Genomic DNA, 16,618 nt, shown 5'->3' on the forward strand with positions numbered 1-16,618 from the left:
TCAGTTAGTTCCTTAAAGAGTGTTCCTTATTATAGGCGGTTACAACTGTTGAATCTCACCACACTGGAGCTTAGGAGGTTACGTGGGAACTTGATTCAGGTTTTCAAGATTGTGTATGGTTTTGACAATTTATCCTTTACTGACTTTTTTTTATGTATGCTTATAGTAGATGTAACTCCAAAAGTCACAAAGTAGGATTAATATTCGGCATAACTTTTTTTTCTAATAGGGTTGTGAATGAGTGGAACGGTTTGCCTGAGAAAATTGTACTTGCAAGTAGTGTGAATGGGTTTAAGAATGCTTTGGACAAGTACTTTAAGCATTGTGATTGGGTCTGAGTGTTTGTGTCTTCAGTTTTTTTCTCTCTCCTATAAGGTCCTTGATGGGGACTTGAGTGTCCCTCCTGATCCTTTTTTTCTACTTAACTAAACTAACAGACTAAACAAAGTAAAAATTCCACACAAAATGTACACAGTTTTCCTTTCAAAATGCACATTTCATGATTTTATTGACTATAAACGGAAGTTCCTGACTTCTCCATTTAATTCCATAATATGTTACTATATATACATGATGACATCACCATGGTAACTACATGTAGGGATGTGGCTTAAACACCCTTCAATTAGGGGAGGAGCTTAGAGCTCTGCATCCTGTCATGTGACCCTGTTTGCCCCTCTTTTTACCATCTCTGTCCTGCCATGCTCTATCTCTTGTTCTTGCTCTGATTGAGTGCAGACGTGTAAGTTTCCTCTGCCTTTTAAACGTACATTTTTTCAGTTCTGTTAAATTCCGCGGCTATTTCTGCCAGGAATGTAGGGTAAATACTTATTTTTACTTTGTATTCATGTGTTTTCTGCAAATTGACTATATTTTCTTTGGTAATAATGCAGGGAAAATCCTCTGAAAGATCGTTAATTCATCTACCTGTTAGGATAGCCTTCAGTGGGTGGTGTCAATAGGATTGGGACACACAGTATACATATGTGATTTGTGACATTAGGCTTGAAATTTATGATTTCGTCTGAATACTTGTGATTCATATTTATATCGGGCTTTTAAGATCATGGATAAATTTAATATGTCAAGGAACCATTGTTATGGAAGAGTTATCATTTTAACATTCTAAATAACGCTGCTACCGCTAGGTCAGGTTTCCCCACCGTTGCGTTATATTTAATCGTGGTTAGGCGCCCTCTTTCTTTCTCTTCTTGGTGTTGACTCATCCAAAATGGCCGCGCCCTCGATAGTCAGGCTAGAGTGTGTGGGATAGCTGGATATCTAAATATTTTTAGTTGTTTTGTTCCTGAAAAGCAGAGGATTAATATTTTATTGATTATTAAAAGCTTATTGGTTATAAGCAATGGGATCTGGGATTTGAACTGTATTTTTGATGGTGCTGATCATTATTTGTTGGCTTCTACCATAAAGCTTTGGCCCAGGCTTTCCCATGCCCCAGGGCCGTTATTATACTTTGTATCCTCCTTACTTTGCCATTTTCACATCCATGTTATCTGGGCTTCACTAGGATAGTCTTGAGATAGTCTTAAGACTATATATGTATTTATGGTGTATGAATTTTCCAAGTATGATGTTTTATGACATTTTTTTAGGATTTCTTGTATTGTGACCTTGACACGGTCATGCTACAGTAGTTTGGTGTCTCTGTAGTATTGAGATTATGTGTTTACTGGAAGTATATTCTTCAACCCCTTTTTCTGATGTTATCGTATTGGCTGACCTTTACTGGTTGTCCAAAGGGTAATTTAGTTGTGTTAGTAAGATTAGTTTGTTTTCCCTCCACATATGTCATACGAATTGCCTTGTCAAATTCAGTTGGGTTATTTTGTTGTTGCCTTGCACTAGTACTCTAAATTAAGAGTGGAGATTTCATCCCTGTATCTTGGCTTGACCTTGAGCTAGGCTCAAGTATGATGTTTAGGGATCTCCATTGTATTTGGCTCTGGATCTGCCTTAACTGTGCAACCAGACCTGGATATGGGTAAATTTGCATGGAGAGAATACTCTTCAAGTGGTGTTATTTGGAGATCTGCTAAAATGTCGGGATCTAATTGTTTTGTTTGATGTTTACTTTAAATAGTACTTCATTGAGGTTAAATTACCAAAAACAACTTTCCCTTATTGGTACAATCAGCCTTGAATTACTTTAAATAGTAAGTGTGCATAAAATAACATTAATATGTATTATGTCAGGATTGTTGATTGGAATTTGATGTTGTCAGATACTGATATGTTTTCCTCTTATCTGTTGTTTTTCCAGGTGCTAGAGTAAAGGTCACATTTAAGTAGTTTCCACCGCCCTTTTATGTTGATTTAAATTGCATATAAAAAGAAAGTGTAATTCATCTGTTTTTCATCTATTCATATCTTGAGTAAAAGATATCTTTGTCATATTACTGGCCTGATACCCAGTAATTCTGCTTGGACCCTTAATAAACATCAACTAGTGAAATTCAAATTGCTTTGTTTTTGTTTTATTAATGCTGTGGGGTTGACTAGTTGGCTCAGTGGCATTACATACACATACAGTAAACACTGGAGTATCTTGACTGCTTTTACCCAAAACCCATAATTATCTGGATCCTCATAATGATTTGACCATTCATAACTGTGTAATATTGAACATATATCATACCGTAAGTTTGATATGTGTTAGCATACTGTTGTTATGCCGAAGACAAAACATGCCAATCTCTCGTTCAACATGTCTGACTAATCTTAAGTTTAAAAACACTGTTTCTTCGTTACATTATCCAGACCCCCAAGCATATTTCATAAGTGAGCTACCTTTAAATTTGTTGTTGTAACTACCATCACCCCTGTCGTACCATTAGTCTAACAACAAGACTACAGTAAATACCTTAGCAGTTCTATTTACTATCTTGCAGACCTGTACTGAGTCTGTACTGGTGCCTGCATTCTAGAATCATTGCTCGCCCTCCTGGAATCGCCACTTCTAGTACTACTTGTACTAGTACTCCGGGCATTTAGTGTAAGTTCTAGTGTAACAACCAGGCTTTAACAGAGACTTGTGCACATACTTGTACTCATACCAACAGGATCCAACTTCTACCTGTATTCATGAAGTAACAACCAGGCTTTAATAGAGCCTTGTGAACATACTTGTACGCATACAACAGGATCCAATAGCTACCTGTGATTATGTTGTAACAACCAGGGTTTAATAGAGCATTGTGAACATACTTTTACTCATACCAACAGGATCCAACTTCTACCTGTGATTAAGTAGTAACAACCAGGCTTTAATTGAGCCTTGTGCAAATACTTGTACACATAACAACAGGATCCAACTTCTACCAGTGATTATGTAGTAACAACCAGGCTTTAATTGAGCCTTGTGCACATACTTGGACTCATACCAACAGGATCCAACTTCTACCTGTGATTATGTAGTAACAACCAGGCTTTAATTCAGCCTTGTGCACATGCTTGTACACATACCAACAGGATCCAACTTCTACCTGTATTCATTAAGTAACAACCAGGCTTTAATAGAGCCTTGTGCACATACTTGTACACATACCAACAGGATCCAACTTCAACCTGTATTCATTAAGTAACAACCAGGCTTTAATAGAGCCTTGTGCACATACTTATACTCATACCAACAGGATCTAATTGCTACCTGTGATTATGACGTAACAACCAGGCTTTAATTGAGCCTTGTGCACATACTTGTACTCATACCAACAGGATCCAACTTCTACCTGTATTCATGAGGTTGTCCTTGTACTACAAGTCTGTTCTCTTATCATCTAATTATTTGCATGAATGACATTTACTCAAAATGACAACTAGCATCAACACCCTACATATGTCAAGTGAGTCAAATGTCCTGTAGCTCATACATTGTACGTTCCTCCTTCAGCCAGGTTAGGACCGCTCAACGTCACACCACGGTTGACTTTATGGTTTCCAATGTCACTCCTTCCTACATCCACTCAACCAACTCAAAGTCACTTCAAACTTTAACCGTCTATCAGCTACATCGGGACATATCTATGCATAGAACGAAGAATCTCTTTGATTTTGTGTTTAATGCCAATGTGTCCTATCAGGTCTGTTCCGACGGGTCAGTAAATTTGGCGGTGAGAAGGTAGAACATAGCTGGGACGGGGAGAAGTAAGAAGAGAAGAGAATCCCGGAGTGGTTTTCTGAATTCTGTGATGGCGACGATGCTGAAGGCATGGACCAGCCAGTGAAGAAGCAATATCACCAAACTTCTCTTCTTAGTGAGTAACTGCATTGGTTTCTATACAAACAGAAACAATGAATACATTCTTCATTAAAACACAAGTGTAAATGACAGGCAAAAGATTAAAGGAAATAAGATAAAAACCTTGTTTTTTCACCCTTTTCTTTTGGAGAATAAATTTAACAAAGCTTGCCAACAGCAAGAAATACTACATAAAGCAACAATTTTTACACCTCTCATGAACAAGAAAATTTTGAAATATACCCCCCTCTCTTCCACAGCCCCACCCTGCCCGCTCACTTTCCCCTGCCCCATATTCATATATATAAACCCTTATTTATCATTTTATCCTTAGTATTCCTGTCAATTAATCAAAAGTCAATAAATGATGGCTCTTAATAAGATTTAAATTGAGATCATAGAACCACATTTTTGTGACATTTACACACTGCACTGCCTTGTTGATAACTTTGCAAAAAATCTGCTAAGTATTCCAGATGAATCTTAGAGGAAGCAAAACTCTTAACTGAATTAAACAATTAATGAATTAACTGATTTAGAAAAGAAGCAAGAAAATGCTCAAATTATTTACCTGTATACCTTGAAAGGCAAAGTGTACCGCATGTGTTGTCAAGGACGCAGCGGTTACAACATACGGGAAGGAAAAATCTGCACCAAGTGAGAATTAAAAGCAAATTTACTTCAGAAAACACACATGTCTCTTTAACTGGGCTACAGGAATTATGTCAAACATATAAACAACTTGAGGACGGTATTTATATTTATAAGTATGTTTCTTTTAGCTTATGGGGATATGCCATTTATAGTAATAATTTGTAATTATGATCAAATATTACTTCATGCCTTATTTTAATATATTGTCAAAAACAAGAAATTGACGTCATTCTTGAAGATGAGAAAATTTGTCAGATGAGAAAATTTTCAACTTTTTTTTATCATCACTTGATGATAATTTAGAGAGAAAAGCGTCATATAAAAATTTACTGCAAAAGGACTTTTGTGCATGGCTTGATACTGATAAAAAAAAAGAGAATAGAACATAAAAAAAAAACATGATACTTACAAACAAGGCCAGAAAAGACTGCATGAAACACAACAAGTATGGGATGAAAATAGAGGGCAGCATAAATTGAGCTACGGCCAAGATTTTTGCAGAATTTGTAGGAGAGCATGGGTCTGACAATCATCATCAAAGCTAGGTTAAAAGCATAATATATTAGAACCACTGAAAATCTGGGGAAGTGGAGAAGATAAAAAAAAAATGTTGGAAAAAAAACATACAGAAAATAATGTTTTTACATAATATTAGCAAGACTTGAAAAGTTCTACAAGACAAATGGTTGGTTTCGAGACGGTAGTCTACAGATAACACTTGCTTCACGGAGGCTACTACCATAAGACAAACAGAGCCTGTCTTGATACAATCTTGAGGAGGCATCATGGGGTCTTCAGCATATTAGGTACTTATAATATTAGTACTTTATACAACTTTCATGGCCATAAATAAGAAATAACAGTAGTTAGATATTGCCAAAATTCTTGTCTTTTTCTATCAAACGAATGTGCAGTCTCAAAAGACTTTTCAAGAAAACATTTTAGTCAAGTCTGACACTACTGGGTAAATGGAATTTTATTTTCTCATTTCTTCTCAAATTGCATGGCCTTGTCTTCTCAAACTTACAGCGGGAATACTGCTTCCTGAGTGCAATGCAAAGTCACCGAATAGCTCGGCTGGGGATTCTTAAACATTGTGTACCAGTCAGATAATCGTTTCACTCGACAAGTATTAAGGTTCATTCGCCCTGAATGAAGAGAGGAAACAAAGGTTAGCACAATAACAATCAATGCCAAGTTCACAGGAATACACCGCAAAGAAACAAACCACTGCTTAACTGATAATTTCATGATTCCAACATACAGAAGGAAATGGTAGACAAATCTAGCGAGACACTAAATTGTCCTTCTGTTTTTTAAAGGTTCACAAAATCACTCAGACTGCATATATCATGGCAGGATAATTTGAGTGACATTTACATCAAATGTATCCTACCAAAACCCTTAACATTGAAAACTACGGTGAGCTTTGTTTCATCTGACAAATTCTAACATATTCGATTACTTAAATTTGGAATTTGAATTCAGAAGTAATGAAAAAGGCAGAACTATTCTTACTTTAGCAAAACACTTTTCATCTCTAAATTTTGAGCATGTGTGCCAATCCTAAACAAGATTTTTTGAATTAGTTTGTTTATAGTCAATTGGGAATTCCTCTGCAATTTTTCCTAAAGAACTGATTGTTTACCTTTTGGGTCCACAACTAAAAGGGCTAAAACAGCCGCAATTATCGATTCAAGGATACTGGACACATGAAGTAGAATCACACTGAAATAAAGAAAATGGAACAAGAATACAATAAAAGGAAATACATTCAAAAGGAAATACATTCAAAAGGAAATACATTCAAAAGGAAATACTTCTCGTATCAAATTATATTACTGCACAACTATATGTTTAATTGTTTATATGTGTAATCATCAGAAAGGGTCCTGGGGATAATGACACTTTTGACATGGAATGCCAACAGGTATGGAAAATGCTAAATGCTATAGTTGCCTTAATTTCAATGTTGTCAGGTATTTATACAGTACATAAAACAGGGCATAACAATTAAAGCACAAATGAACGTGCCATTTCTTCAGTCAAACGCATTGAACCATTGAATTTTGCATATATGAAATAAAGAGCCTGACCTTCCACAACAGAAGCTTCTTCCAAGCAAACTTATTTGCATTGACCCTGGTGAATCAGTTTTCAAGCTTCTGAGGTTTGTCTCTTATTTAATATGATGGTTCTTGTGTACAATATAAACTGCTACACATCTTTACACTTGTATAGCACTTTGCTCATGTTTGCATAGCATTTTGTGATGCCATACTGGATTAAGTACTCCCTGGACACGCAGAAGACTTTCCAGTAGACACATATAAACCATTATTGAAGTTCTTTTCATATCAGCTTTGTATTTTGTAGCAACTGTTCATATGTAATGAACTTGGCGGCTTGAATCTATCCCTGGGAAAATTGATTGGGAATCACATATTGCAAAATCTATGCAAGATTCAAAATGTAGTCAAATTTAACATGTTTGCAATGATCAATCTAGTTCTTGGCTTCTGTACATGTACATGTAAAACCATACAAAGATGAAACCTTCCGTATTTTTTTAACCGACCAAAATCCACAAACCCTAGACCATCCGAGCCCTATAGTTGTCCCTACATTTCTGAACTTACTTTGCCTTCTTGGCAAACATCTCTGTGAAGAAGAAATTGAGCATCAGAGGGATGAGGCACATGAAGCCCAAGTAGAGCCAGTCATATAGACGCATATCATCTGCACATTCGGTACATAGCGATTCACTGTTCGGTTGATAGCCACGTGGACAAGCCTTGACAGAAACGGACATGAAATGTAGGACTTTAGAGGTCTTGAACCAACAATGACCACAGTTTTTGACACTGAAATATAAGATTATGTGCCATCAATCACAAAGATTTGAATATGATAATGTATCAGAAATTACAGACTACAGTACATGAGTAATGTTTTATTACCTTTTTTTGCTCAACTGGCAGTTCTGTGTTAAGATAATGTTAACCAATTTCCTTATTTTCTTAATTATTTTAAATTAATTAAATTTGTTCTTTTTTCTTATGGCTTCAAAGCTTTGCATTTTAGTAACTAACAAATGGCAAAATCTACTTGTATTTACTCCATTAAGCCATGCATTGAGGCCTGTTTCTCTGTTGCTTACATTGTCACAATTTGACCCAAATGAATAAAGCTGCTTCCAAGTTACTGCACAGGTCTGTTCAAAACTTTTTAGACTACTCTTGGATTTTTTCAGGAAATATTAAGATATATACTGCAATGAATCATGTATTTTTCTTACTCCACAAGCGGAATAGTTTGCTTCACCACCTTCAGACGAGAGCACTGTCCTTCCACAATATAACCCCGGGCAAGTCTTTTGACCTTCTTGGAACAAACTGCTTGACACTTGAAAGAGAGATTGATAAAATCATGCAACAAACAAAAGTAACACTGTGCACATAGAAATAATTAGAAAAACACTTTGTCTGTCACCACTGGATGAGCAATTATCACATTCAATCCTACAAATGACTGCCTTAAAAAGCTAAGTGTCAATGACTGAAATATTACATTTTTTTTACAACTTACAAGGAACAGGCTGAGCTCACAGGTTACTAGTGAGTCTCTGACATGTATCTGCCTAACCTTAGTTTATAGTACAGTATACTAGAAAGTATTGCTGTTGTAGTTTTGTATAGTATGAGCCTACTTGATTCTTGTATTGCGTTTTAGCGAGTAGATTTTTAGTCACAGTCACCAAATGGAGAGTACCTTTAAAATCATTGCCGAGGCCTGCCTCACTGTTATATATTTGCAAAGTTAGCATTGAAAGCTAAAAGGTATATCACGTATACTATACTGTAGCCTACTCGGTGTAGGCTAGGTCTACATGCTAGTGCATTTCCAACTATGTTTACAACTTAGTGCAATTTAATGCATGTTAATATACCGGTGACTATTCAGAAGTTACTAGTCTATAGTAAAATGCAGAAAAATAAAGGTATCTTACTTGGCCCGAATGGGTCTGGTTGATTTAAATAGTATCTGGAATTCATTCTTAGCATTAAAACCACAAGAACAAGAACAAATGCCCCTCACTAACAAATTTTACAAACGCTAACTTTGCTGGTAAAACGATGAAAACACTGAATCTGTAATACTTACGGAAGCTTAGAAGAGACACGACCTTAACGATTTACCACACATATTGGTTAATATGGGGGGGAAATATATGAAAAGGCTGATTACCATTTTGTAATAACCACAATAACATCTGGATTTTCAACCCTTTAATTTATTAAACTTCTCGTCAAAAGAGTCCGAATTTTATCGTTTGAGTATATGTACTTACCGTGTAAAAACGTTTAAAAAAAAATTCGGCGCGGATTCTGCGGAACTTGAAGGTGAAAGGGGGAGGGGGCAAGGGTACTAGAGGAGGGATCGATGTATAACCTCTTCCCCTCTCCAATCCCACACGCAGATCGAAAGTAATTATCAGCAATGCCTTTCGCGAAAACATAAGTGTATATCTAGTTTGTAAACTAGCTACTAATTAATATACCTCAGATTTCAAAATTTAAAAGTTTGTTGGAAGAGCCCCCTTACAGGGGAGTTGAAAACATCGGCATGCAAGGGCCACATCACTTCCTGGGTAAGGATTAGGAAATCGCCTCATTGAATCATGGATAAAATGCATTTGTCAGTGGTTTTGTAAAAAAAATATTCCGCTCCTGTCTCAGAAAAGTAAAGGTGAAATAGACCTAGTATTGAATGCCATGTTTTTTTTTACTTTAATAACCAGTTTGTGCTATTAAATACTTTTGAATTTGCAAATAGTCCCCGTCTGACGATGGAGGACGTTGTGGCCATCATGTCCATACACCCTCACCCAAACAATACTGGTGTGAAGCACCACAAGACTTTTAACATGAATCCAACAACATTGCATATGTAACTGAAAGCTTTTATTATTTTTTTTAATTAGCGTCAAATGAGAAATTGAGTTATGAATCCATTTTTCTTTGATATTGTCATAATTAATCTGCATCAAGTAATAATATATACAAAAGTAAAACAGGACACCAGAGGGTTGAAGGGTGGGGTACAGAGAGCCAGATGCCAGGTAGGGGATCTGGGGTCCATGCCTGCCTGCTCCTGCCCCTCATGCAGAGTAATGTGTGCCAGCCAATTCTTGCCACCAAGTGTACACAAACTTCACAAGTTACAGGACATTGGTATTGTGCCCCACCCACTCCCCACCCCCCCTTAGATTGTGGTGCCATGCCAATTCCGAAAGCCTGTCTAATGGCATGTCATAAACTTAAATATGGACAAAACTAAATAGCTGGTAATTAATAGTCAAAGAATAAATTATTTGAAATTTTAGACAAATATTATTGAATAAACATTTTATTGTGCTTCTATTCTTTTCAAAAATTGGTAGATGATGAATGAAGCAATAACATAATTGATTTAATCATTGCACATGTGATAACTTAAAAAAAACAGTACAAAATAATAACAAAGGCATCAAGCATAATTCATTAGCAACTATGAAAAAAAGGTCCTTATATATATATATATATATATATATATATATGTGTGTGTGTGTGTGTATATGTGTGTGTGTATATATATATATATATATATATACATATATATATATATATTCTTATCTATAATAAGTTTGATCTATGGAGAAGAGTTCATTACAGGTGGGGAGGGGTGGGACACAGGGGGAATATATATTTGTGCTCTAATAAAATTTGCACCCTAAGTTTACCAACAGGGAAACTATTTTACAGAGAAATGCCTAACATTTTCAATGTTGGAAAGGTCTTTGCCCATCCCCATTACTTACATCGATATTCAGATGGCATACTATGTGCCACTATTAGTCGAGAACTATATTTAAATGTATTTAAATAACTCAAAATACCGTTGACTACATGTAACTTGTAATGACTGGCTAAACCCTCTATTACTCCATAAAGAGGGTGTCTATGACATCATAACTTTACTGTCTTATTAATATTTTAATGCTCGAAATGATCCCATCACTGAAAGCTTAGAGATTCAGTATTTTCAGATTGCATCATTATCAAATATATTTGGCTCGATCGTAAAAACAAAATGCGCAACATCGTATTACACTGCATGACATTCAAATCTGTCGTCTTCATCTGAATGTAAAAGTGCCAAAAAAATATGACTACCTTATTTGATTTCTTTTCATTTTTGTCCATTGTATTTTCAAATCTTTCTTTCTGGTTATGATTGGGAAACGTTTTCAATAATTTACTGAATCACTCATATGAATATATACTACATTTCGGGTAACTTAATATGCATAAAATGTCTTTACTTATCTGCCTTATAACTGTAGCATGATTTTATACTTTCACATAAATTCCTGACCAGTATATATATATGGTCATAAATAACACAACAGATTATGGGTGTAACATACACCTTTAATTTCCTTTGGAGAATTTAACACTTATCAAAATGGATGGTGTTTCTACATCACTTGGATTTCGTTAGTTACGAATCGTGAGTCTTGAAGCAAGCTTCTATGACCGTTTTCTCTTCAGTGACAGTCAATAGTATCGTTTTTTCAATTAAGATGACCTGACCCTGCTATCTTTCAACATATTTTATATAGGTGTTTCCCCACTGTTCTCCTCAAATTTTAAGCAAGCTTAAAGTTTCTTCATACTTCTAAAAGCAGTTTCCTAAGAGTTCTTACCCTCAAAACATTATTACAAGCCTTTGAAGAGTATGAAATAAGGTAAAGAAATGTTCCTGTTATGAAAAATAATGCTATGAGGGTGACAACAAAAGAGTAGATATGCTTGACCGAGGGTGACCATCTTACAACCTCTTTTGAATATTTGGCAGAAATAGTGAAGACCATTACATGAGAGGGTACTTAAAGGGTGTGAAGACTCGCGCAAAAAGAAACGTCTAATGCCGGTAATTTGACCTAGTTTCGAATGAGGTATCGTATTGCGTTTTGGCGAGTAGATTTTTAGTCAGTCACCAAAAGTACTTTTAAAAACCATTGCAGAGGCCTGCCTCACTGTTATATAGGAGTGTTACAGTAGCTCACCGTCTGTAATTAGACACTAGTGTACAGTCAGTACATACAGCTGCGGTCAATACCCACAACACAGTATACAAACGATACAGCGATGGACATCTCAGGTCCAGCTAAAGATAACAATTAAGGTATCACGTTTCATTACTGTCTGCATTTTGTAGCGACACAAACAAAACGTCACTTGCAAGCAACAGAAAGTTAACTTTTTCAGTTGGCCGCATGCGGTTTGGGACGAGTCTTCAATGCCTTTAATATAAAAACGCTAGTTGGTCTAAGGACAATCGATGAAAAAATCTTGGGCTTTAATGTGAGCCATCTTTCAAGCCGAAAGAAATCATCTTGTCCTTACACTTCCAGTTATTTGACGTTATACCACTTTTGCAGACTTTCAAGTCACATTATATTTAGCAGAAAATCACCTCTTTGTATCAAAAGTAATTCACTATGTGGATATATATACGACCTACAGGATGCACTGTTTGAATTTTGAAGAATATTAGACACAGGTGCAGCAAACTGTGACAATCGACAGTTCAACACATCTGGAAAATTTTCTTGTTGACACAATAAATTCTTTTATATACACATTTTCAACCTTGACGTCCCAGACAGAGACTCAACGTTTGAGAAGCAGTAGCTTGAACAGCCTATTATTTCAAACAACAGGTTCAAGTCATTGTCACTACTTCCTCTCTCCTGCATCTTCATCATCTCAACAAGAGGTACCATGGTTCAGAGAACAGTTTGATCAGTCTGATGAGACACCAATTCTGACTTTCATCTATAGCATTCTTCATCTTCTTCTTCATCAATGACAACATGGCCGCCCTTCTTAACAGACTCACTGGATATTAGTTCATTTCAGATGCCTTGCATCTTCATTTCTTCCTAAAGAACTTCAAGTAAACCACCACGCCCAAGATAACGACTTCAAGCAAGATGATAAATATTAGAAGGAGTTTGTTGGTAATCACTCTGTAAAATGAAAAGGTAAAGAAAAATAAAATAAAATAAAACTTAAGGAATCCCCCCCCCTCCCCACACCCAAACAAAAAGTGTACACCTAGGGTCATAATTTACAAAAATCAGAAAGACTGCTTAAAATTTTCAGAAATGTAAAAAGAGAAAAACCCTGTTAAGAATGGTTTTGGGTACAATCTTGAAAGTCAACATCAGTTACTGAAGCCCAACAAGAAATTAAATAGGCTTAACTTGTCATCTTGTTGTAATAACACACTCATCAATTAATTGATATTTGTTAATTGTTATCACAATTTTATTAACCTAAACATACTAAAAATTAAAATGTTAACAAAGCTCCTTTCGATCAAGGATATCAAACTAATTAGCTTAACTCAACAATTAAGTAATAGTTGATGTTACGTACTGCTTATCATAATTTTGCTATCTTACATATCAATCAATTTACAAAATTAAATTAGTTTTACCGTTCATTACCTTTTACCAATTGATCTGATAACTTTGCGACTGCTTGAAATACTTGCATCCATGTCCTCCAGCTGAAAATTGAAGGAAAAATTAATATTAAGTAATATTATATATATTATTAATATTATATAAAATATTATCCTGTCAATAAAATATGATCTACTGAGGGGAAAAGAGATTGACCATACCAAGAGGGCAGGAAGAGGACCAACATGGTGGATAAACATTTGGGAAACTTTATACAAATCAATGAAAACTGAAATCAAAACTATCAAAAAAGGTGAAAGTTTGTTGATGTTCTGCTCAAACTGTACAATGACTCAACAAGAACATACTTTTAAGTTTTAACCAATCTACTCTGAGCTAACATTTAAATACAATAGCATTAATTTTGAAACCACACTTGAAACACTCTGTTGTTTCTCACAGCCTATAAAGATAACAAAAATTGCAACAACACTATCCAGTTCTTTGAAAAAAACAAAAAAACATTTGTAGCTTTTGGTTTTAGTTGCTGTAGAGTGCATTACTATTTCAGATGCAGATTTAAAATAATTGGACTATATTTAATTCTATTTGACCAACAAAACATAGACATATCTGGTCTTTCATTTCTATCAATGGAAGTTGTACTGTAAGAGATGATTTTATATCTTTAGTAGAGAAGAAAGAGTAACATTCCAAAAAGCCACCTATTTACTAGCCAGACCCGAACTAGAAAGCAAATTTTATGTAAATTATTAAATCATGATCCCTAGCAAATATGCAATCTCTCTTCTCATACCCTGTCCCTGGTTCGAATGAGTTGCTCCTTCTGCCCATCCAAGTCTTCAATAATGCCTTCTCCAATTTTGTCTGTTTCCAGGGCAATCCTGTGTGTCCTGTCTATATGTTCAGATGTTTGATGTAGTATCCGACTCCCCTCCATCAACTGTTCCCTGTTAACGTTATCTGAATTCTGGAAAAATTAGGAAGAACTGCATTATTAGATGATGTAAGAAAAAGCAAAAAAACGACAGGAAAAGTTGATTTTCCTAACTATTGCAGTCTAGAGATCAACCTCCTCTCAGAATATATTATGGCAAATTTAGCTCCTGAATTCATAAAGTCATTTTCATATTTGTGTATCTATGAAACATTATAATCATATTTAAAAGAGGCAACACACCGGTTTTGCTGCAAATTTTTAATTTTTGTACTAAATCAATAATTAAGAAGCTTACCTCTTGAACTACAACTTCAGGAGAGAAGAACCCAGCTGTGTCCAAACTGCCAGAATATTGAGAATTGCCTTTCTGAGACATGGCTTTTTTCTGAAGAAGAGATAAAACATCATGAACATGATGAACATAATCATAGAGGAGCAACAACTCCTTTGAATGTTGTTTTCACCCCTGAAATGCTCAACATCATTTAACACAATTTGACCTAGCCATCAAGAAACATGTGGCAATCTTTTTGTCCCAAAAGAGATGTACATTACAAATGTTTGTCAATATCTTTTATAAAATCTATGACATGATTTATTTTGTATCCTGACAGACTTTACTTACCAAATCCTTTTGACATTTTTCTAATTCTTTCTGGTAATTTCTGACTTTGGACATCATGGGTAACCTATATCCTCCTGGGGCACTTCTGGCCTCTGCTTCCAAAGATTCTGTCTGCAAATGAACAGTTTAGAATCCAAGTTTAAATAATTTACTGATTCAGATATTCCACACCAAGACTGAAAATGTCCTGTAAATTTCCTAAGTATACCTTCTTGTAGGGGTGTACGAGAGGGTTGAGAAGTAATGAGGAAGCAAGACTAACTTGGGGCGGGGGAGGGGGGGTGGATTGTAAGTTTTAATTTTGAATGGAAGAAAGGTCAAACTACATCAGATGCATGGATATTTTTAGCATTCCATAATTTCAGGGTGCAGTTTTGGTGACCCTCTTACCCTGTGAATCAGTTGAAGATGTTCTGTGTAGCCTACAAAACAACAACCATATAGACCCTTGTGTGATTTCAAATTGAGCAGTCCAAGAATTTGAGGCAATTCGTAAAATTCTTTATAGGATGAATGATCAATGAATACTTGGGATATAAACAGACTGAAATTCATATAAATAAAAAAACACATTGGCCATAAGATAAATTTCTTATTACTCTTTAATAATACATACATTTTTCCCCCTCCATTTTATGAATATTTACAACAAAAAAACAAATATGATGAAACGACATCAGATTTGTTCTTTGCAGTTTAAGGTAATGCACTTCTTTATCAGAAAGAAAACCTCACTTACCAAAACAGAGCCTTCCTCAATTTGTCTTTGTGCATCTCTGATTAATTTCTTTCTTGCTTCTGTAGAAAGAAATTTCAGAACAAAATTTTACATACAAGATTTCTCCAAAAATTATATAATCATGCATAGCAAACTCTTCATCAAACTTGACATCATATCACAAATCCAGAAGGGCCTCCTGAAGTTATTTTGCTCAGGCTTGTTGCCTAGTATTCTATAATTATACACACTGGCACATATATGTCACAGAACCATCATAATTCTAATGGCTGCTTCACAATAATAGAGACCTCAACTTTTCAAGCCAATACCTAAAGTGAATCAAGGAATTGACGGCGTCCTGATAATCATTAGCTTATTGAATTTAAAGTGTTTGTGCTGTTATAAAGTGTAAATCTAACGTTAATTTTGTGCTTTGTTAACAGATACATTGAATTTGAAGTGCATGTTTTTAACACAAATATGCTATAGAATTGTTAGCCTAGCCAGAGCTTAACTTAGTTTAACAAAGTTAGGGAACAGTACCTCCGATTGAATTTGGTATATGTTCTTCGATTTTAATTCTTGTGGATTCTAGATTTACCCTCAAATCCTCCTCAAAAGTTTCAAAACGTTCAGAAGACATGGTTTCGCTTTAGCCTTAGGAATTACAACACGAATACAACCGTAAAGCAAAGAAGCCTTCTCCATACATTCATGTTGAATCAAATCTTCCGGTTGGCTGTTGACTAGGCCTAGCCATATCTGCCAAGTTCAGGAATAGACCAAATTCTCAAAAGAACGCGGAAAACGATACGTTTCATTCAACAGGAAGACTGGAAATGAGGAATAAGATATCGTGACTTTAACACGAGGCTCAAAAG

General features: G+C 35.4%; 2 protein-coding genes across 3 annotated transcripts; both read right to left on the reverse strand.

Moving 5' to 3' along the window:
* Positions 1-491: 491 nt before the first annotated feature.
* LOC139971126 (JNK1/MAPK8-associated membrane protein-like) lies at positions 492-9,080 on the reverse strand. Of its 2 annotated transcripts, none has more exons than XM_071977334.1 (9): positions 8,922-9,080; positions 8,211-8,317; positions 7,552-7,706; positions 6,561-6,640; positions 5,940-6,060; positions 5,322-5,491; positions 4,830-4,906; positions 2,539-4,294; positions 492-591 (listed from the first exon to the last, which is right to left on the reverse strand). In XM_071977334.1, the coding sequence occupies exons 1-8, from the start codon at positions 8,974-8,976 to the stop codon at positions 4,097-4,099; spliced, it is 963 nt and encodes a 320-aa protein (XP_071833435.1). In that variant the 5' UTR covers positions 8,977-9,080; the 3' UTR covers positions 492-591; positions 2,539-4,096. The 2 variants fall into 2 exon arrangements, with proteins under 2 accessions (XP_071833435.1, XP_071833436.1); XM_071977335.1 differs by having other exon boundaries at positions 7,552-7,776.
* A 1,454-nt stretch (positions 9,081-10,534) lies between these two features.
* LOC139970652 (vesicle transport through interaction with t-SNAREs homolog 1B-like) lies at positions 10,535-16,616 on the reverse strand. The gene is made up of 7 exons (XM_071976527.1): positions 16,281-16,616; positions 15,756-15,814; positions 15,017-15,127; positions 14,687-14,776; positions 14,248-14,421; positions 13,473-13,534; positions 10,535-12,989 (listed from the first exon to the last, which is right to left on the reverse strand). The coding sequence occupies exons 1-7, from the start codon at positions 16,378-16,380 to the stop codon at positions 12,893-12,895; spliced, it is 693 nt and encodes a 230-aa protein (XP_071832628.1). The 5' UTR covers positions 16,381-16,616; the 3' UTR covers positions 10,535-12,892.
* Between the last annotated feature and the right edge of the window lie 2 nt (positions 16,617-16,618).

Source organism: Apostichopus japonicus, chromosome 8 (genome assembly GCF_037975245.1).
Source record: "Apostichopus japonicus isolate 1M-3 chromosome 8, ASM3797524v1, whole genome shotgun sequence".
In the NCBI taxonomy this organism is placed as follows: Eukaryota; Metazoa; Echinodermata; class Holothuroidea; order Aspidochirotida; family Stichopodidae; genus Apostichopus; species Apostichopus japonicus.